We start from the raw sequence: 23956 nt of genomic DNA on the forward strand, positions 1-23956 counted from the left end.
GACATAATTTTTTAAAAAACATTATTTTCAGTGTGAAATATCTTTGTATTTAGTTTTGTGTTTATTTGTGTAGAAGCGTATTCTAATGTTATGTGTGTGAAAACCTAATGTTTCTGATGCTGTTTTTCATTATCTCCTTTCTGAAACATCACCATCCTTCAGCTGCAGAATTCACATTTTTCTCAACCACACATGAAACATTCTCTAAGATAGATCATATGTTAGACCACTTTGTGAGTGGAAAAACAACTCAAATTGTTTTTGCTTTGCTCTCACACCGTAACAATTAACACTGATGAATTCTGTGACCAAAAGTTTGTTTGTTTGTTTCTACACACCAAGCAATGAATTCTGCAGTGGACACCCGCTGGTTGTATCCTGATTCCATTCAATTCTGATGCTATTTACTTGAAGGAAAGATCAGATCCCAAGCCTCAGGTTATTTTGCCTGTGCTTCTGACTGGCTGGCTATAAGTCTGGATTCCCATGACCCCCTCCTTGGGTTCGATTAATTTTCTAGAACGGCTCACAGAACTCAGCGAAACACTTACTTATATTTACTAGTTTATTATAAAAGATATTACAAAGGATACAGATGAAAAAGTGCATAGGGCAAGGCATGTGGGAAGGGGTGCAGAATTTCCATGCTCTTTCCAGGTACGCCACCTTCTAGTAACCTCCATATGTTTAGCTATCTGGAAACTCTCTGAACCCAGTCCTTTGGGTTTTTATGGAGGTCATTAGATAAGCATAATTTATTAGCCATTGGCCACTGGTGATCAACATAACTGTCAGCACCTTTACCCTCCCCAGAGGTTGAAGGGTGGGGCTGAAAGTCAACCCTCTTGTCATGCTTTGGTCTTCCCAGTGACCAGCCACGATCCTGAAGATACTAACCACCAGTCAACTAATAAGCATACGCAAAAGACATCATTTTGGAGACTTTAAAGATTTTAGGAGTTCTGTGTCAGGAAACAGGGTCAAAACCCAAATGTATATTTTACAATATCACAGGCACAAAGCAAGTTTTAACAAATTTAAGAAAATTGGTATCATATCAAGTATCCGCTCCAACCATAATGATATAAAACCTGAAATCAGTAACAGGAGGAACGTCACAAATACATGGAAATCAAACAATATACTCCTGAACAACCAATTGGCTAATAAAATTAAAAGAGAAATTAAGAACATTTCTTGAGACAAATGAAAATGGAAATACAACATACTGAGACCTATGGGATACAGCAAAAGCAGCTATAAGAGGAAGATTTATAGCAATAAATGCCTACATTAAGAAAGAAGAAAAATCTCAAATAAACAACCGAATGTTGAACGTAAGGAACCAGAAAAACATGAACAAACTGAACCCAAAATTAGTAAAAGGAAGCAAAGAATAAATATCAGCACATCAATAAATAAAATACAGACTAGAAAAACTATAGAAAAAAATTAATGAAATGAGTTGCTTTTAAAAATGATAAATAAAATCAACAAACCTGTAGCTGATAAATTAAGAAAAAAAGAGAGACTCATATCAATAAAATGAGAATGAAAAAGGAGACATTACAACTGATACCATAGAAATACAAAGGATCACAAGAGACTGTTATAAACACAATTATATGCCAACAAATTGGATAAGCTAGGAGAAACGGATAAATTCCTGGACATATACAACCTCCCACAGTTGAATTATGAAGAAATAAAAAAATTGAACAGCCCAGTAATAAGTAAAGAGATTAAATCAGTAATAAAAAATCATCCATCAGAGAGAAGTCCAGGAGCTGTTGGCTTCACTGCTGAATTCTACCAAACATATAAAGAAGAATACTAATTCTTTTCATTCTTCCAAAAATTGAAGAGGAAGGAATACTTCCAAAGTCATTTTACGAGGCCAGAATTACCCTCACACCCAAATAAGACAAGGACACTAGATAAAAAGAAAACTACAGGCCAATATCCCTGGTAAACATAAATGCAGAAAATCTTTAACAAGATGCTAGCAAGCCAAAATAAATAGCAGATTAAAAAGACCATTCATCATGATCAATTGGACTTCCATCCCAGGGATGTAAGGATCAATAGACACAAACCAATAAACATGATACATCACGTGAACAGAATGAAGAACAGAAACCAGATGATCATTTCCATAGATGCAAAAAAGCCTTTAAAAAATTCAACATCCTTTCATGATAAAAATTCTCAAGAAATTAGGTATAGAAGGAAAGTACTCCAGTACAGTAATGATTATACATGAAAAACTCACAGCTAACATCACACTTTATGGGGGACAATGGAAAACCTTTCCTCTAAGATCAGAAGCAAGACAAGAATGCCCACTCTTGCCACTTCCATTCAACGTGGTACTGGGAGCATAAAGTTGTTAATATTTCCTCATAATGCTGGAAGTTCTAGCTGGAGGAATTAGGCAAGAGAAATAAATAAAGGGATCCAGATAGAAAATATAGAAGTTGGCCGGGCGTGGTGGCTCACGCCTGTAATCCCAGCACTTTGGGAGGCCGAGGTGGGTAAATCACAAGGTCAGGAGATCGAGACCATCCTGGCTAACACGGTGAAACCCTGTCTCTACTAAAAATACAAAAAATTGGCCGGGCATAGTGGTGGGTGCCTGTAGTCCCAGCTACTCGGGAGGCTGAGGCAGGAGAATGTCGTGAACCCAGGAGGCGGAGCTTGCAGTGAGCCGAGATTGCACCATTGCCCTCCGTCCTGGGCGACAGAGCAAAACTCTGTCTAAAAAAAAAAAAAAAAAAAGTAGTCAAATCATTTCTGTTTGCAGACAACATGATCTTATATATGGAAAACTCAAAGACTCCACGAAAAATTCTTAGAACTAAAAAATGAATTTAGTAAAATTGCAGGATACAAAATCAACATTAAAAATTGGTAGCTTTTCTATACACTAACAGTGAACTATCTGAGAAAGAAGTAAAGAAAATCCCATTTTTAATAGCTACAGAAAATAAAATACAAACAGATAAATTGATAAATTTACCCAAAGAGATAAAAGTCAAGAAAGTATATATGTGTGTGTCTATTTCTGGATTATGTATTATATTCCACTGATATATGTGATTATCTTTTAGCCAAGACCAGATTGTTTTGATTACTGCAGCTTCAGAGTTAAGCTTAAACTTAAGTAGATTTTTCTCTCTCTTTCTTTTTCTGTTGTTGTTCTTTTTAAATAAGCAGCTTGGCTATTCTAGGTTTGCATTCATATATGAATTTTATAATTATCTTCTCAATTTACACAGAAAAGACTACCACATTTTGATTGAGACTGTTCTTGAGGAGAACTGACATCTTAATAATATTGGGACTTTCTATTATATAGGGTTTATCTAATTCATCTCAGCAATATTTTATAGTTTTCATTATACAGGTCTTACACAACTTTTATTACCTTTTTTTCCTAGGTATTTTTTTACGTTATTGTAAACATTTAAAAAATTTCATTTTCCAATTTTTTGTGCTAGTATCGAAAAATGTAATTGTTTTAAAGTATTAGTATTTTATGTTACTACTTTATTAAGTTCATTTAGTTCTAGGAAGAGAAGAAAAACTGTTAAAGTGCATCTCTGAAAATTCTATGCCTAATATTTTACTTCTTACATAGTGCAAGATTTGATTTGTTAATATTTTGTGAAAAATTTTGTATCATTTGTAAGTGTTGCCAGTTATTGTTTTTTAATTTGTAATGTGTTTATATAGTTTTGATATATAGTTAATTCTGCCTTCATAAAATGAGTTAGAAAGTGTTCTCTCCTTGATTTTCTAAAAGGATTTGGTGTAAAATTAGTATTATTTTTTTCTTACATGTTTGCTTACATTTGTCAGTGTAGCCAATTTGATAGAAGGCTTTTTATCAACAAATTCAGTATTTTAAAAATATAAGGCTTTTCAGTTTTTTTATTCTTAAGTGTCAAAAGCTTTGTCTTCAAAGAATGTGTCCATTTCAACTATTACTGTATTTGTTTAGCATAATATTGTTAATAATATTCCCTCATTTTTCCTTTCACGAATGTAAATCTATATGAATGACCCTTCTTTCCTTCCTGATATTAGAGATTTGTGTTCTATTTTTTTTCTTGATCAATCTAGTTGTTGATTTATAAACGTTGATGATCTTTTTAAAGAAGCAGCTTTTGATTTCCTTAATTCTTTGCATTACTTGTTTCCTATTTTATTGATTTCTGCTCTTAGATTTCTTACTGTCTTTTCTCTCTTTTGTTTCTTGCATCCGTGGGCAAATTTTACACTTTTCTTCCTTTAAAATTAGCACCTAAAGGTATTACTTTTCCTAAAACCACTGTGTTAGCTGCTTATTTCAAATTTTGGCATGTTGTATTTTCATTACTATCCAGCGAAAAATAATTTCTTTATGAATCTCTTCTTTGAGCAAAGGGTTGCTTAGGAATGTGTTTGATTTCTAAATATTTGGTATTTTCTTAAAAATCTCATTGTAATTGATTTCTAATTTAATTCTGTTTCAGTTGGAGGACATCTTTTGTATGACTTTAGTTTTTTTAAAGTTTTTGAGACTTGTGGCAAAGAATGTAGTTAAACTCAGTGAACATACGATGTGCACTTGCAAAGACTGTATTCTGCAGATGCTGGGTTAGTGTTCTAAAAATATGAATTAGGTCAATGTGGATGATAGCTTTATTGGTTGTTTATAACTATGTAATGAATTACCCCCCCCAACTTAGCAGCAGATAAGAAATAGGTATTTTGAAAGAAAAATACATCTTAAGTTGATACTGATACTTTCCATTAAAATTTAGGACTGAGGGATTTTTTTTCTTTTTTTCTTTTTTTTTCGTTTTGTTTGTTTGACAGAGTCTCATTCTGTTGCCCAGGCTGGAGTGCAGTGGCTCGATCTCAGCTTACTGCAACCTCTGCCTCCTGGGTTCAAGCAATTCTCTGCCTCAGCCTCCCAAGTAGCCGGGATTACAGGCGCCTGCTACCACATCTGGCTAATTTTTGTATTAAACTTACTTATTTTACATCTATATCTTCTTTCTTCCTCACTATAAAATTGAACAATACCAACATACAGACATACCTATCTCTCCACAACCTCACCCAACAGTGTATATTGTCAAGCTTTTGGATTTTGCCAGTTATAGATGAGAAAGGGTATTTCCAAATACTTTTAATTCGGATTCCTCTTCCCATGACTGATGTGGAATATCTTTTCATATGAGTAAGAGACATTTTCACTTCTTTTTCCATAAAATCTCTGTCCATATGTTTAGTCCAGTTTGCTACAGGTTTGGGTTGACCTTTATTTTTAATCCAGCTTCATCCAGCCATATACCAGGGAGCTGAGCAAGCCACTGTTCTAAGCCCATGAATTCTGACAGTTGTCTCTTCCGTAACTTAACTATTCCCATTCAGATCTAGAATTCATAATGTCTGTGTCCAGGTGCCTTTGTAATCATGATTTTATGGACTTGCCATTTGATCTGCTTTTTTAAAAGTTTGTCTCTCAGTGCTCTTGCAATAACATGGCTTAAACTCACTTCAATTTGGGTTAATTTGGGTTGTGTATCTATCCTAGCATATTTCTTAGGCTCTAACCCTTGATTTCTACTCATAGCAGTAAGGCTTACTTGCACTAAGATTCATAATTGGGTAACTGAAGCAACTTACTAGTCAGGAAGTCTTGGTCAAATTGCTTAATCACTTAATCTACATTTCTTTATCCGTAAAATGAGAATAATAATATCTGCTAGTTATAGAGAGATGGAAATAAAGAACATAGGCAAATTACCCAAAATCTATTCCTATTATACTCATTCAATAAATTATCTTGAAAGAACAGTTTGTTAAAGAAAATGGCAGCTGAAAGGGGCATTAGATTCAAACTTTTTCCAGAGAAACACTGAGCATTACATTTTACTCCAAAATGTGTCTCTTTGCTAGTCAGATACACTCACTGTAGATAAGCTACAAGTGTATCTTTTCCTTATGAACACATTCTAGGAGCTTTGTGCCTTGCACAGTTAGAGCCTGCCAATATCCAGCCTCAACTCCAATTATACATCCAGATTTTCTCACTTCATGGCAATACTAAGCTATTTATAACTCTTGTAAATTTGTATTTGGCTTTGTACCTCCTTTAAATGCCGTTATTTTTGTTTGCATTTTCCCTTCTGTCTTCTTGGAAAACTCCTTATGTACTTAGATCCAGCTAAAAAATTACTTATTATAGGAAAGCATGCCTAATCTCTTGCTCCTGTTTTCCTAGAATTTAAACATCTCTTCTTTTAAACTTCTGTACATCACATGCAGCTTCGATCATTGCACTGAAAACTTTGCATTGTAATTGTTTCCCTAGCTGCTGCCTCTCCTGGATCTTAAGCTCTTGGAGAAAAGGGAGTATTGTTTATTATGATGTCTCTGTGCTAGCAGAGTACTTTGCCAATAATTGCTGCTTAAAAAGATGTGTACTACCAGTTCTCACTAAGAGCTTGCCTTACAGAAATGTCAACTTAATAGGCCATTATCTATATCACGGGTCTCCAACCCCGGGGCTGCAGACTGGTACCAGTCCTTGGCCTGTTAGGGACTGGGCTGCACAGCAGTGGGTGAGCGGCAGGTGAGTGAGAATTGCGGCCTGAGCTCCACCTCTTGTCAGATCAGTTGGAGGCATTAGATTCTCACAGGAGCATGAACCCTATTGTGAACTGTGCATGCCAGGAATCTAGGTTATGCATTCCTTATGACAATTGAACTAATGCCTGATGATCTGAGGTGAAACAGTTTCATCCGAGAACCATCACGCTCCCTTCTCCCTTGTCCATGGAAAAATTATCTTCCTCAAAATGGGTCCCTGGTGCCAAAAAGGTTCGGGACCTTTTTCCCATCATAGATTCTATGATGTGATTTCAACAATGCTTAGGAAAATCCTTTTGTTCCATACCAGCATCCAATCAATAGTCCCCACTAAACTATTTTTACCTCCTCATTGGTGCTTGAAAAGCCTGTAAAAGATAGTAAAATAATTTCTTCCACACTCAGAGATAGACTATATGCATATAAGCCTGGAAGAAGACTTGAATATAAAGCAAGAGCGGGGGGCGGGTAGTGATGGGCACTCTGGGCTTAAAGCAGGACTATGCCAGAGTCAGGAAGAGCAAGTCAAAAGTTTATACTGGGACAAATTTTGCCAAGACTTTTGCTTGGCTGTCATAATTTAGATATTCATTGGTAACTGCAATACAAAAATAGTCTGAAGAATGTGAAAAAATATGACTTTAACTAGGAGTCAGATCTATTAATGCATGTTTCTCTCTCCCCCGATGTCTTTTTCAAAATGCATATATTCAGAAGCGGAGGGTGCTGCTCAATCAAACAACTCATTAATGCTGCAAACTAGCAAGGAGAATCATACTTTAGGTAATGTCCATCTTTTATTAATAATTCTAGTAGGGGAGTGCGTGATGTCCATATAAGTTTTACATTTCAGGATCTTGAATTGTCTCATGCATTATCTGTATTATCTAAATGATATTATATTTAAGAGTGTTGATGAAATTTTCATTCTGAAATTATTTCTATGCTTATTTAGTACCTATTTTAAGAATGGGATCACTAAACAAAACCATGGCCTATTCAAAAAATTTGTTATTCAACTTTTGAAACCTAGATTATTATCCCATAGCACTTTTTAATAAGCAGGTCTTAATAAATGTTAATGATTTATTTTCTATATCCTCTCTCAACCCTACTGTCTCCAAAATTTTTGTTTGCCATTATAATTAACATTGAAACAGAAAAGAAAAGTTAATAGACTTTATTTTTTTAGAGAAGTTTTAGGATCATAGCACAATTGAGTACCGAGATTGAGTACAGAGAAAGTACAGAGATTTCCCGTATAACTCTGCCCTGACACATGCAAAGCCTCCCCCATTATTAACATACCCGACTAGAGTGGTACATTTGTTTCAGTTAATGAACCTACATTGAAACATCATCATTATCCCGTTATAAAAGTCCAAAGTTTGCATTAGGGGTCACTCTTAGTGTTGAATATGAATGTTTTCAGGCAAATGCATAACGACATGTCTCCACCATGATAATATTTTACAGAGTAATTTTATTGACCTAAAAATCCTACCTATTCATCCTTCCCTGCCTGCTAACCCCAGGCAATCCTGATATACTGTCTCCATAATTTTGTCTTTTCCAGGGTGTCATGTAATTGGAATGTTATAGTATGCAGCATTTTCAGACTGGCTTTTTTTCACTTAATAATATGCATTTAAGTGTCCCTCATGACTTTCCATGTCTTAATGGCTCTTTTTTTTAAAGTCCTGAATAATATTCCATTGTTTGACTATACCACAGTTTGTTTCTTTGCCTGGTAAAAGACATCTTGGCTGCTTCCAAGTTTTGGCAGTTATGAAAAAAAGCTGCAATTAGCACCCATGCACAGGTTTTTGTATGGATGTAAGTTTTCAACTCTTAGGATAAATACAAAAAGCATGATTGTTGGATTGCATGGTAGGAGATTGCTTAGTTTTGTGAGAAACTGCCAAACTGTCTTTCAAAGTAGATGTATCACTCTGCATTCCTGCTACCAATTAATGAAAGCTCCTGTTGCTCCACTCCTCGCCTTTGGTGTGTAGTGGTTCTCACTGTTGTTTTAATTTGCCTTTCTCTGATGACATATGATGTAGAGCATCTTTTTGTATGCTTATTTTCCATAAATATATACATTTTCCATATATATCTTCTTTGGTAAAGTGTCTGTTAAGATTTTTGACCTGTTTTTTAATCTGGTTGTTTGCTTGCACATTGCCGAGTTTTAGGAGTTCTTTGTGTGTTTTGGATAAAAGTCTTTTATCGGCTATGTCTTTTACAAATAGAGTTGGCCCTCTGTATCCATGGGTTTCAAATCTGTGGATCTAACCAATCATGGATTGGAAATACTTGGAAAAAAATCCACAAAGTTCCAAAAAACAAAACTTGGATTTGCCTTACTACATTGAATCCACAGGATGTAGTGATATACAGGCATTGTATTAGGTATTATAAGTAATCTAGCGATGATTTAAAAAATACAGCTTATAATTATTTTCTTTGCTTCTTGGTAGGTAAGGTGTTCTTCCCCTCTGGCTTCTTTCTGAAGTATTTCTTTACATTTGATTTTCTGTAATTTGAAAATAATACATCTAGATGTAGGTTATTTTTGGCATTTATTCTGCTTGGCATTCTCTGAGTTTCTTGGATCTATGGTTTAGTGTCTGACATTAATTTGGAGAAAATTCTTAGTCATTATTATTTAAAGTATTTCTTATTTTTTTCATTTTTTAAGCTACAATATAGCAACTTTTCAAAAACAAAATTTGAAATAAGTTAAAACTATTGTGATTGTAAAAAATTCTACAGAGCTCAAGGGAAGGAATGCATGTTGGTCTCAGAAATTATGGAAGTAGAAAGTTGAACTAGATGAGGACTCTCATCTCTGTTCCTCTCCTGCTTCTGCTTTATTTCCTTATTTATATTAATTTTAACTGACACATAATACTTGCACATATTTATGAGGTACGTAGTAATATTTTGATACATACAATTTGTAGTAATGGAATCATGGTAACTGGCATATCCTTCACTTCAAACATTATTTCTTTGTGTTGGCACCATTCAATACCCTCTTCAAGCTCTTTGAAAATATGTGATATATTATTGTGAACTATAGTCATCCTACAATACTATAAAACAATAGAACTTGTTCATCCTACATAGCTATAATTTTGTGCCCTTTAAGAAATTTCCTGTATTCCCTGCTTTCCCCTACCCTTTGTAGTCTATAGAAGCCTGTGTTCTGCCTTTTACTTCTATGAGACCAACTTTTTTTAAGCTTCTGCATAGAATGAGAACATGTGATGTTTGGCTTTTTGTTCTTGGCTTATTCCACTCAACATAATATCCTCCAGTTCCATCCATGTTGCTGTGAATGACGAGATTTCATTTTTTATGGCTGAATAGTATTCCATATTTTCTTGCTTTTTCATGTTTGATGTGTTTCTATGTTGATACCTACATATCTAGTGCAACTGTCGCCTCTTCTAATTTTATAGTGTGGGCTTCTTAAGAAAAAGCTTATTCATATGTAACCCATTCTAGTGATGTTCGCAAGCATCCCTATGACCTAGGTGGTGAGAGTTTGTGGCAGCAGTGGCACAGCTTTGCTGGGAGTTGGTTTGCCAGCCTGCTTTTCAGGTCATGGGTGCTTGTGTGCTCATGGTGGGTTGCTCCACTTGGCATCTGGCTTGCTGGGTTTGGGACTATGGGGCTCTTATTCTGGCCAAGGGCACAAGCACATGGTTGCTTGGCTATCCTCAGGGCATGTCTGCCAGGAGTGAACCCACTGGGCTGTTTCTTAGGTTCTGGAGTGGGTGGGCAGCCCCTCAGCCAGTCTGGGGGGAATGTCTGCTGCGAGTGGGCCACCGGGTTATTTCTCAGGCTCTGGGCACAGGTCCCCCGCTGCTCCGCTGCTCTATAGGTATGTCCACCAGGGGCATGCCTGCTGAGTTGTTTCTCAGATCCTGGGTGTGAATACACCATCTGTCAATCTAGGGTTGTGTTCAGGGTAGGGGCCCCTCGTCTGTTTTTCAGGCCCAGGACATGAGCATGCAGACACTCAGCTGGCCTGGCTGAGTTTCCACTAGTGGTGGATCCACTGGGTTGTTTCTTAGGCTCTGGTTACAGGCACGGGGCCCCTTGGTAGGCCTGGGGTTATGTTTGCCAACAGCGAGCTCGTGGGGCTGTTTCTCAGGACCTGGGTGTGATCTTGTGACTGCTGGGCTGGCCTAGGGGGATGTCCCCTGGGAGTGGATCTGCCCTGCTGTTTCTCAGGCCCTGATTGTGGGTATGGAACCGATGTGTAGGTCTGGGGGTGTGTCCTCTGGGAGCGACACCCTTGACAGTTTCCCAGATCCCGAGTGTGGGTATGGGGCTGCTGATTAGTCCCGGAGGTGTGTCTGCCATGTGGAGGGCTCGCAGGGCTATTTCTCAGGCCTTGAGTGAGGGCATGGGGCTGCTGGGGAGGCCGGGAGACACGTCTGTGGGCATGTTTGTTGGGGAGGAGGCACAGGACTGTTTCTCAGACCCTGGGCGAGGATGCATGTACACTCAGCTGGCCTAGGGTTATGTCAGCTGCTGGGTCCTCTCAGAGGGCATGCAGTGGTTTGGTCAGCTCAATGGCAGGTTTGTCCTGGGTAGGACTGCCAGACTGTTTCTCCGGCTGGAAGTGTGGGGAGAGGGGATTGGTTTACCTACTGTGCAGGACCAGAGTCACAGCCAATCCTGAGCCCAGGCTCCATGCAGCAAAGGTATAGCCGGCTGGTGGGCTGGAGCGGTACAGTGGCTACTTGTCCCCAGGACAGGGTGTACTTCAAAAGTGGCTCTAGTCCATGATGGCCCCTTGCTGCCGCAGCTTGGCTCACAGAGGGTGGGTGGGAGGTAGCAGGTGCATACATTGTGCCCCTTATCTGGAGGAATGCAGCCGTGTGAATTCGTGGTAGCACTCCAAACTAGGCTCAGGGCTTGTGAGGACTGTGAAATTCTCTTGAAGTAACTCTTTTTGGTAGCTATAGGGGCTGGTGGGGTTCTTCTGCTTATGTTTTCCCTGCAAGAGGAAGTCCCTCCTGAGCCTGGAGCAGTCCAGGAAGAGGATGTGGGAGGAGGGTGCCAGAGGCAGGGTGCTTTTATGCTTCCTTCCTGAGCTTCTGATGACCACAGGCACCTCTCCACTCCTTTTCTGCACTCCCGCACTCTCCCTTTGATACTCCAGTAGAATCTTAGCTGTCTTTTTATTGCTTTCTTTTCGTGGAGATGTGCACCAGGGCCTCCAGTCAGTCATCTTGCTGACATCTGCTTCTTCTATATTTTTCCGTTTGCACTCTAATACGTAGAAAAAAATGAGAAAGGAACAGAGATGGATGGACCCTTCTCAGTTTTGCTTCTAAAATTCTTGAGAAAGGGCACTGCTGTATTCACCTGGGTGAGGTGCCCAACGTTGGACCAAATAACTTTGATTGGGAACTCGTAGCTGAAGAAAGGGATATAATTCGACCAGCTCAGTGAGATGCTCACATGGACTAATCTCCCTGGCTGAGGAAGAAGGATGCAGTAGAGGCAGGTTTACCTTTTTCAAAATAGTTCAAAACCAGGTGTATCATGAAAGAGAAGTTATTGATTAACCACTTATAATTTTCAAGATATTAACACATTTTGTCCCCTAATGATGGCATGACTTCTACTTTCGGTTTTACAATGATTTTTGTGTAATTTTAATTATGGTGAACTGATTGCCTATCATGTTGAATAAGACTTTGTGGAGAGATACTGGCTTCCACTCTGAGTACATAAAATTGATTTCATTTATTCTTCTCTAAATATTTTCTAGCTTCAAACAGTTTATGTATGGATGAAAAACAGATTACACAGAACCACTCAAAAGTACTCGCAGAAGGTAATATGCTTCCTTACTAGTGGCCAGCACTGAGGGATGGAAAGTTGAACTTTCTTAGAAATATTAGCTAATGACCTGACTGGAAGCCAGCCTTATGACTACTTGAAGAACTTGGTGATCTGAGAACTGTGGTATGAGGCATCCTGAATGACCCAACCTCTAGTTGTTCTCCAAACAAGCCATGTTCTTGCTTGTCTCTGAACCTTTGCTAACGTGGAGTGGCGGAAGGAGCATGGATTTAACTACCTTTCAGATCTATGTTAAAGTATTACTGCTTTCTTCATCTAGTTATGTACTTATTAATTGGCTATGAAATGCAAGGGCTAGAGTACAAACCACATAAGAGACAGGTGACACCAAAACAGGATAGGAGAGATATCAAATGCAGGGTTTAGCAAAAACATCCTTCATCCACATAAAGGTTTGCCCCTCTATAGCTGATTCTGCTTATGCTATAGTGATGAAATCACTGACACTCACCTTTGTTACAAGTGAGTAGTGACAAATACTTTGGTGGACTAATCACCTCTCAGCAAACCCTTACAACGTCACTGACACATTGTGTGAATTTTTGGGATGCGTGAGGTTCTATGTTGGAAGATGCTTGTAGGATGCAGGGCTTAATTTTTCCTTTAAATGATGGACAACAGGGATCAACTTACGCCTTTATTGTTGATAACTGGATTGAATATACAGAAATAAAATCTGTGAGCTAAGTTCACATCTGAACTATCTGCAAGTATATGTGTGACTAAATAGGAAGGAATGAAAACTCATCCAAAGGCTACATTTGATAATGTCATAAATTTGCAATAAAATATTTTTTATAAAAAATGTCTAAAGGAAAATAAATCTTGTTTTTTTAAAATTATATATCACACTACATTTTCACAAGAAATAAATATTTCTAAGCATCTCTTATCACTAGGCATTATCATTTTTCATTTTTATGGGATGGCTCAACTGGTGGAATAATGTTTTTGTTTTTTTTAAAGATCTGTAGATTTCACTGACTTTGTGATTCTTAAAAAAAAAAAAGAACTTAAAAAAATTTCTAGCTAGTTCAACCCAAATGCCATATTAGTTACTTTAAAAGAAAGCACTATATATTAATACATACTACATTTATGTTTGTCTGAAACAAAAACCTTGGAGTAGACTTTTTTGTTCTCACCAAAGCTGAGGAGGAGACAGCCACATCACTAATTACAATTCTCTTTGTTTCTAGATATTAAAACTTCTGAATTAATATCAAAAATACTTTATTATATATAATATTTCTAATGATACATAATACAGGAGAAAATTGGTTAATCTCTAGATTGGGTTCCATATATTATTTATATTTTGAGAATTTTAATTGTTTATGAAGATCTAGTATTTTTGGAATAAGATCACCAGCAAAGTTATGTTCTAGTGTAACTTCATATGTTGTGGATAGATGTAACACGTGAAGTTCTTTATCAAGCTTTTCTTTTATCATTCTCTTTTCATGTATGCGTCCAGTTAACATTTCATGGCCTGTACAGATGGCTAGAAATGCTGTGCTTTGTTGCCCTCCTATTGAGTTCAGAAATTTGATCGTAATAACATGGGAAATAATCCTAAGAGGCCAGCCTTCCTGCACAAAATCCTACAGGAAAGAAACAAATGAGACCAAGGAAACCAACTGTACTGATGAGAGAATAACCTGGGTCTCCACACCTGATCAGAATTCAGACCTTCAGATTTACCCAGTGGCCATCACTCATGACGGGTATTACAGATGCATAATGGCAACTCCTGATGGGAATTTCCATCGTGGATATCACCTCCAAGTGCTAGGTAAGGAGCATCATGTATTGTGGTATTTCACATCACCCGATTTGTGACTGAAACAAATATCTCTTTGAATTCCATACACTTTATGTGAAAACTGAAGCATTTTTCCCCTTTCCTCTCTGCAGTTACACCTGAAGTGACCCTGTTTGAAAGCAGGAATAGAACTGCAGTATGCAAGGCAGTTGCAGGGAAGCCAGCTGCGCAGATCTCCTGGATCCCAGCGGGGGATTGTGCCCCTACTGAGCATGAGTACTGGGGCAATGGCACAGTGACTGTTAAGAGTACATGCCACTGGGAAGGCCACAATGTGTCTACCGTGACCTGCCATGTCTCCCATTTGACTGGCAACAAGAGTCTGTACATAGAGCTACTTCCTGGTCAGTAATTCTTTTAGTTTTATTTTTGATTTTTTTCCATTCTTTTAAAGGAGCTAAGAAAAAAAAGTGTGCAAATACATTTTATTTGAGGATGCTCTCTCCACTGTTCATTTTTATCTCTTCCCTGATCAAAATAAAGAGATGTGTTTAGGAGAATAGTACAGACATTTGTTGTAAAAAGTCCTTTTTCAGAATGCAGCTTAATTCTGTTAGTAATGTTCACTTCTATGCTAGTAGTTAATTGGCATGAGTAGTATACTTTTAAAAATAATACTTATGGCTTATTGAAAGATAAAGTATACTTTGAAGCATGTAATTATGGTTTCATTAGAAGGATACATTCACTCATAAGTTGCTTTTATGAATTTTTAGTTTGGTGTAATTTTGTTTTCTGGACTTTTCATCACTGAATTTCTTAAATGTCTTATAACAACATCTATGGTTCATTTAATCACTGTTTAGTTTATTTACTCTCTGCTCTCATCCTACTCTCATTTCTTGTTATTTAAAAACTATTGAATATCAACAAACATATTTAAAATGCAATTGTTCTGTAAGGCTTCATGAAAAACATTAGCCCTACCCCTGTCTTTCCAACCCAATTGCCATCTCCATTAAACTCCCCTGAGGTAAGTACTTTCAAATTTTACAGTGTTTCTTCTAGTAATTAGTGCCATTTTTATACAACATGCTCATACTACTATTTCCTACTGTATCAAATTTAGACATTATGTAATCTCAACTTCTTGTGGTAGATGAGGATTTCACATTACCTTCTTCCTTTCCTTCAAACTTCAATTGAGGTAATACAGTTTTTCATTAAATAGCCTATGTTCCCATTAATTTGAATATTTAAGTACTGTTAAGTGCTTAAATATCAAGAAATACACTCATGCTTTCACTTTCAAATGACTTTTTTTCTTGGACTTCATAAGTGCTTTACCTTTTTTGTTTCCTTAAGAACGTATGTACCTATTGTGAGCTATCACTAAGCCTATTGACAAAACTAGAGAACTCCTTAGTAATATATTTTCCACATGGTCAGATTTATTAGGTAATCTGTTAGTTCTATTTTTTTCTCAAAGTCATTCCTTCTTGAGTTTTTTATATGTGCTTGGTCTGATCTCTCCTGATTGGCCTCTAGATCTGCTGTACAGCTATTGTCCTGGACACTCTCATCGCCTCAATCCTCTACTTAGCCTATGTCTATTTAATCTGAGTTTCTTCCGTCTTCTATACATTTGTTTGTTTTTAACTCTTTCTTTCATACGTGAGACTTTTCTTAACTCTTTGGTAATCCTTGGGTATGGATTCATTTTGAAGTGAGTACTAATGAGCTACCTGGAAGCTCTACTAGTTAATGGTTGGATTTGTCAACAAGTTAGCTTCAGCACAGTGAAAAGGAGCTAAGTGATTTTTAATAACTAGAGATTTGTTATGTATCTGAAGGCCTTTTCTCTGGGGCTGTTCAGGCTCTGCAGAAATTAACTCAGAGTTTCTGGCCTTGGAGAGATAAGCCTGACTACCAGTGTTTGGGAAGGGAGGGAGCAGTGTGTGTATGTGTGTGAGTGTGCATGTGAGTGTGCCACTGTTGAGAATCAGACTTTCCTTTATATCTCTCTTCAGTCTGGTATTTCATTCTCACCCTCCCTGATGTCTGGATGCTTGACTTTGGAGTCTCTCCAGGTCATCTTCTCTAGGTCAATCTGCTAATCTCCCCTTTTTCTGCCGGCTGGGAAATGTGTGCTACATAAGATGGGGCGGGAGACAACAGAATCTACCTGTTCTCAAGACAAACTTTCAAAGAAGATCTCAACTTTTAGCCCCACACTTCACCCCTCCACATACTTGTTTTTCTATATTTGATGCTTCCTACTCTAGAGTTTTCCTGGAGTTTTGTGTGTACTAAGGTTTGTATTTATTCTATGTTGTAAATCATTAGTCAGTTTTCTATTCATTTCTCACTTAAAAACAGTTTGAAATCTTTCATCTGTTCTTGTCTTCATCCCTCTTCTCTTTGTCTTTGCAGATCTACACTTAAAACATTCTTTTTACTAACATTTTAGCAAGTTCTAATGAGGGAGAAGAGAAAATCTCATGTGTTGAAACCACCGTTTTTTTATATCTAACATTTAAGTCATATGTGTGGGGATTTTTGAGTTTAGCGGTATTTACTGAAAAGAGCAGTTGTGCCTCGGTTATGTATGAAATATCACTGTTTCATATTACAATATGATGTCAGATTTATAGTGTCTCAGAATTGAAGGGAACTTCTCATTCAAATTCCTATGTAGTGCAGGGATCTCCTTGATGTCTTTCTTGCATGGTGGATCTTTAGCCTCTGCTAGTACACATTCAATGAGAGAGAGCTTAGTAGTGTGAAAGCAAGGGTTTTAAAAAATGTTGTTCTAAACAGTGAAACCAAACATTTCACTTTCATATAACATATGGAGAAATTCAGTATTTAAAAACATCAACTGTGGAAGGGAAGTGGAAGGACCAGATGCCAGCCTGCTCAGTCTCCACTTCATCTCCTTCTGCTGCCCCTGAGCTATATTCATGCAACACCAGGAGCATAGTTTGCAAATCATTGCCTCTCAGGCTGACAGTTCCTTTGTTGACTTGCACACTTGTCAGATAGAGTTTTGTATTGCTGTCAGCAGCTAATAAATAAAGTTCCTGCTATGTATTCATTTTAGTTTCAATGCCCTGGGAGAAAGATGACTTCAGAATTAGAGTTACTTTTCCAAGTATCTTCCTTACAACTGCCCATTTAGTTGGAGGAGAGGAACACTCTACTATTACAGAGTGGTAGGAATTCACCACTAATCAATCTTTAAAGCAACACAATCCTGATATAAGGTGATGTCTTGCTGAAAACTCTGGAGTCTGTATTGAAAAAGCAGTTTTATTTTAATAATTCTCAAACTATTAATGGGTCAGAAGTGTTGAAAATGAAACTACAGCTATGAATTTCATGTACTGTGAGACATCATGAAACCATCTATATAGATAGATAGATATGGATATAAATATAGATAACTTTATTCTTAGTAGAGATTAAGTTTTAGAGCAGTTTTAGGTTCACAGCAAAATTGAGTGGAAGTACAGAAATTTCCCATAAATCCCCTGCTTTTGCCCATGCCCAACCTCTCCCACCTACACCTGTGCCAGACTGTTACATTTATTCGAATTGTTGAACCTCCACTGATACAACATTACCACCCAGTAAAGTCCATACTTTACATTAGAGTTCATTCTTGGTGTTGTACATTCCATGGGTTTGGACAAACGTGTAATGACATGTATCCACCAGTATAGTATTATACAGAACAGCTTTATTGTCCTACACGATCCTCCTTGCTCTTCCTATTCCTCCCTCCTTTCTCACCACCAGATAATCAATAATTTATTGACTATTCCCTAGTTTTGTCTTTTCCATAATGTCTTACAATTGGAATCATATAATATGTAACCTTTCCAGATTGGCATGTTTCACTTAGTAATATACATTTGAAATTCCTCCATGTCTTTTTATGGTTTGATAGCTCATTTCTTTTTAACACTGAATAATCAGATAGTACATTATTCGGATTGTACCACATTTGAGCCATATATTTTTCTGTCTATAGTTCCAGGTGCCAAAAATTCAGCAAAATTATATATGCCATATGTCATCCTTACTATTATTATTTTGACCATCGTGGGATTCATTTGGTTATTGAAAATCAGTGGCTGCAGGTATTGACTGATGAATGTTTTCTTCTTCTTCAGCTTTATTAGGCTAGAAAAGAGTCAGAAATATGGAATTGATTGTATTGGGTATATTAGGATGTTAACATCAAATGTCCCATAATCAAATCTTGAAGGTGTTAGACTTGGACTACTTTGAATGATGAGAGAGACTTTGCTAGGTTGATTTGGCACAGAAGCATGGAAAATTAGGCCATTTAGGGCAGGATCTTGGGAGAGAAAATGCATGTTAATTTTTACATTTGGGTAAATAATTACAATTCCTTTATGCAACAAAGAGGAGTTGTTACATGCATTCAATTGCATCAAGCTTCTATTGCATAATTTCAGTTTTTCAAAATCCAGAATATTCTTATTTGGGGATATTAACCACGAGCAGTATTCTTCACTTATTTCTAGTGGTTTCTTTCTGATTTATTATGGCTTCTATCAAAATTAACCACAATTGTCAATAGTATACTGTCTTATTTTCCCATTTTCAATCTAAACAATGATGTTTCCTCCATTCACTTCAATTTATTTTATTTTTGTAGAAAATATAATTTGAATAAAACAGAATCTACTTCAGTTGTTGAGGAGGTAAGATAAAAAAGAGTAATTGCAAACTTAAGCCAATAGTCTGAAAATCTAGCAACGTAATCTGTAGTTTGTATCAGTATTAGTGTTTCAGTTGAAAAACTAAAACAATTCTGATTTACAATGCTTATATGTGTGATTACTTTGTTAATTATCTATCAAATACTATTTATACATCACTCTAGATCCACATTTTCACTTCATGAACTATATCCTAATACACATGATGCTTGTCTCCTTTGGACTGTAATCTTTAGAGAAAATGAATTGGTGTTTCTTGTCACCAATTTGAAAGCATCTCTAATTCCTGACTTTTCCTTTTCAATACTATCATTATGTTTCTCTTACACAAACTTAAAACATATCCTGCTCCTTAATCTCTTATTGTAAGTAGCTTACTAAGTCTCCAAAGCTCTCCTTTGGAGTACTTCTCATATCACTTTATTCATCTCCATTCCTACTTTCACAGAGCCATTATCTCCACACAGAGACTTACGTAGTTAACAAATACTTTTTGATAAAATGATAGAACAAAGCCTGCTCTTATGTTTATATAGGCCCAGGAACACAATTATAAGCACTCTTGAGCACCTGTTAGAAATACTAAAGCTATGGGAAACTGTTACAAAAATACAGATAGTTTCTATAATGATTTTTTGAATTGATTTTAACTTTGAGTTCTTTCTTAGGATGAAATGCAGCCCTATGCCAGCTACACAGAGAAAAACAATCCTCTCTATGATACTACAAACAAGGTGAAAGCGTCTCAGGCATTACAAAGTGAAGTTGGCACAGACCTCCATACTTTATAAGTTGTTGGACTCTAGTACCAAGAAACAACAACAAACGAGATACATTATAATGACTGTCTGATTTTCTCACAGTTCTGGAATGAAGACTTATATTGAAATTAGGTTTTCCAAGGTTCTTAGAAGACATTTTAATGGATTCTCATTCATATCCTTGTATAATTGGAATTTTTTATTCTTGGGTGCTACGAGCTAGTTCTCTGAAGAACTGATGTTATTACAAAGAAAATACATGCTCATGACCAAATATTCAAATTGTGCAGGGCAGTAAATAATGAAACCAAATTTCCTCAAGAAATAACTGAAGAAGGAGCAATCGTGAACAGTTTCTTGTGTATGCTTTCAGAATATTTTAATGTACATATGACATGTCTATATGCCTATGGTATATGTGTCTATTTATATGTCTATTTACATATACATACACATATCTTTGTCAAGGCATCAGTGGGAGCAATACACTGCATTACGGTTCTATGCATATGAAAACCTAATAATACAAGTCTTAGAGATCATTTTATATCATGACAAGTAGAGCTACCTCATTCTTTTTAATGGCTATATAAAATTCCATTGTATAGTTATATCATTATTTAATTAAACACAACCCTAATGATAGACATGTAGATTCTTTTAAGTTTTGTTTATTCCTTTTAAGTTTTGTTTGTGGTATAAACAATACCACATAGAATGTTTCTTGTGCATATATCTCTTTGCTTTTGTTTGAATATATCTCTAGGATAACTTTCTTGAGTGGAATTGTCAGGTCAAAGGGTTTGTGCATTTTACTATTGATATATATGTCAAATTGTGTTGAATATATATGTCAAATTCCCTCCAACATTGTTTAAATGTGCCTTTCCCTAAATTTCTATTTTAAAATCTGTAAGATTCCTGTTTCTACAGTTGCCACTTTCTCTTTTAATCAACCAGATTAAATATGATGTGAGATTATAATAAGAATTATACTATTTAATAAAAATGGATTTATATTTTTGGTCATGTTCGTAAGAGAGTGAATGCACCTGTGAGAACATTAGCTTCTTCTGAACTCATTATATCTCTTTTTTTTTATTATTATTATACTTTAAGTTCTAGGGTACATGTGCATAACGTGCAGGTTTGTTACATATGTATACTTGTGCCATGTTGCTGTGCTGCACCCATCAACTCGTCAGCACCCATCAACTCGTCATTTACATCAGGTATAACTCCCAATGCAATCCCTCCCCCCTCCCCCTCTCCCCCCTCCCCCCTCCCCGTGATAGGCCCCAGTGTGTGATGTTCCCCTTCCCGAGTCCAAGTGATCTCATTGTTCAGTTCCCACCTATGAGTGAGAACATGCGGTGTTTGGTTTTCTGTTCTTGTGATAGTTTGCTAAGAATGATGGTTTCCAGCTGCATCCATGTCCCTACAAAGGACACAAACTCATCCTTTTTTATGGCTGCATAGTATTCCATGGTGTATATGTGCCACATTTTCGTAATCCAGTCTGCCACTGATGGACATTTGGGTTGATTCCAAGTCTTTGCTATTGTGAATAGTGCCACAATAAACATACGTGTGCATGTGTCTTTATAGCAGCATGATTTATAATCCTTTGGGTATATACCCAGTAATGGGATGGCTGGGTCATATGGTACATCTAGTTCTAGATCCTTGAGGAATCGCCATACTGTTTTCCATAATGGTTGAACTAGTTTACAATCCCACCAACAGTGTAAAAGTGTTCCTATTTCTCCACATCCTCTCCAGCACCTGTTGTTTCCTGACTTTTTAATGATCGCCATTCTAACTGGTGTGAGATGGTATCTCATTGTGGTTTTGATTTGCATTTCTCTGATGGCCAGTGATGATGAGCATTTTTTCATGTGTCTGTTGGCTGTCTGAATGTCTTCTTTTGAGAAATGTCTGTTCATATCCTTTGCCCACTTTTTGATGGGGTTGTTTGTTTTTTTCTTGTAAATTTGTTTGTGAACTCATTATATCTCTACAGAGGCGTTGATACTTGATGCCTAACAGTTTTGCAGATGTGCCACATTGGAATTGTGTATTTTTATGGTGTACATTCTATTGTGATATATTTATTGAATAATTAATGTCTATTGACCATATAAGCAGCAAAATATGCACCATAGAGGACATGGGGTATTTATTTATAAAATATGAGCTACATGATAAGCAAGTGGCCGTGGGATGGCATGACCCTCCCCTCCATATTTCTGTGGAGCAAAATAATGGCAATGTTTATATGAATCACTTTTAATACCGTGAAATTATTTTTAATTAATAAATACGTCTATTTGCTCCATAGCAGAAAAAACATTAAAAGTTTTTTCTTTATGATAGAAATTAAAACAAAATATATTCATTCTTCAATCATGCCATCTGAGACTCTTAAGACAACTATTTTGTCTTATAAGTATATTTTTCTCCCTCTAGACACATCAGTTACTGTGGACTTTATCCTTAAAGGGACTTTTAGTCTATTTTCGATGTAAAGCTAATCCAATGACACTTGGCGCATGATATTTTTATCAAACCATTTTGACTTGGCCGAAAAGCATTATCCATTAGGTTTCTGCATATAAATATTATCAAGAAATTTTCACAATAGACATCATTACACTGTCCTTGAACTTTATTAATTCTTCATCCAATCCTGGTTGAGCTGAGGCTAATAGTTAGGTTCAAGACTATCTGTTCAAATATTACTGAAAAACAAAGTAAGACAGTACTATACTTACCTCTTAACTTGATAATGTCAAAACGGGCATGTTAAATGATATCACAGAAAAGACTTGAAGATAATTTATAAAAGTTAAATTATATTGTATAGGAAATAATTGTATGAAAATCTCTACTATGGGGCTGGAACATGGTTGAACATTAGAATCATATAAAAAATTATATATATTCTCCAAATCCATGCTAGACCTGTCAAATTAGAGAATCTAGAGATTAGAGCTGGTGTGTCAGCAAGGTCATTCAGGAAGCAGAGGCTGAGATGGAGTTAGGTCTGATTACTTACATAGTCAATTACATTTTACAAATATCATTTTGTATGTCTCATTTGCTGTGCTTTCTCCCCATCCCATTTATATCTTTTCCTTTGCTTTGCTAGATTTGTCAATTTTCTCTCTCTTTCTCTTTCTGTCTCTCTCTCTTTCAATATCTCTAATAATTTGAAAATTATTCATCATAATTATGCATCTATTGAGGTTATGCTTCACATACAAACTTCTGAAAACAGCTTTACTGAGATATAATTTTTATATTTAAGTGTACAGTTTGTTAAATTTTGCACATATTTAAAATGTGGACTTTGGTAAATGTTGACATAGTTTTACATCTGTGAAACCATCAGCCTAATCAAGATAATAAACTTGTCCATAACCCCCGAAAATTTTCTTGTTTCTTTGCTAGCCTATCCCTATGATCTTCTTGTTCCTCCTCATCCCCCACTCCCCAGGCAACCTCTGATCTGCTTTCTGTAACTTAACTATGTATTAGTTAGCATTTTCTAGAATTTTCCATAAAATCATAAAATAGATACTCTTTTATTTTTTTTTTTTGGTTGTACTTTTTTTTCTCATTATAATTATTTTGAGATACATCCACATCCACACAATTATACTTCATTCTTTTTATTCCAAATAGTATTTTATTTTATAGCTATACCAGTTTGTTTATCCATTTGCCTATTGGTGGACATTTGTGTTGTTTCCAGTTTTGGACTGTTAGAAATAAAGCTGTTATACACATCCTTTTGCAAGTATTTTTGTGGTCATATATTTTTATTTTTCCTGAGTAAATACTGATGAGTGGATTGGCTAGATCAGATGATATGTAGATGTTTCACTTTTAAAGAACTTGCCAATCTTTTTTTTCTTTTCTTTTTTTAAAATTGCTTTAAAATTTTTAAATTTTTTAAAGTAAACTTTTAATTTCAGACTAGTTTCATTTATTACTATTATTATACTTTAAGTCCTGGGATACATGTGCAGGTTTGTTACATAAGTATACATGTGCCATGGTGGTTTGCTGCACTCATCAACCCATCATCTACTTTAGGTATTTCCCCTAAAGCTATCCCTCCCCTAGCTCCC

The 23956-nt window shown here is 36.3% G+C and overlaps 1 protein-coding gene across 4 annotated transcripts in view; it reads left to right on the forward strand.

Annotated features, from left to right (window-relative positions):
* CD200R1 (CD200 receptor 1) overlaps positions 1-20833 on the forward strand; it is a 35865-nt gene extending 15032 nt beyond the window's left edge. For 2 of the 4 annotated variants that reach the window (XM_050778838.1, XM_050778840.1), the window contains exons 2-8: positions 7360-7428; positions 12446-12511; positions 14018-14335; positions 14458-14709; positions 18342-18450; positions 18996-19041; positions 19728-20833. In XM_050778838.1, the coding sequence (XP_050634795.1) occupies positions 7360-7428; positions 12446-12511; positions 14018-14335; positions 14458-14709; positions 18342-18450; positions 18996-19041; positions 19728-19850 (983 nt within the window). In that variant the 3' untranslated portion in view covers positions 19851-20833. The remainder of the gene's footprint in view (positions 1-7359; positions 7429-12445; positions 12512-14017; positions 14336-14457; positions 14710-18341; positions 18451-18995; positions 19042-19727) is intronic. The other 2 variants (XM_050778839.1, XM_050778841.1) reach the window with 2 other exon arrangements.
* Positions 20834-23956: the final 3123 nt, after the last annotated feature.

The sequence above is a fragment of the Macaca thibetana genome, chromosome 2 (genome assembly GCF_024542745.1).
Source record: "Macaca thibetana thibetana isolate TM-01 chromosome 2, ASM2454274v1, whole genome shotgun sequence".
In the NCBI taxonomy this organism is placed as follows: Eukaryota; Metazoa; Chordata; class Mammalia; order Primates; family Cercopithecidae; genus Macaca; species Macaca thibetana.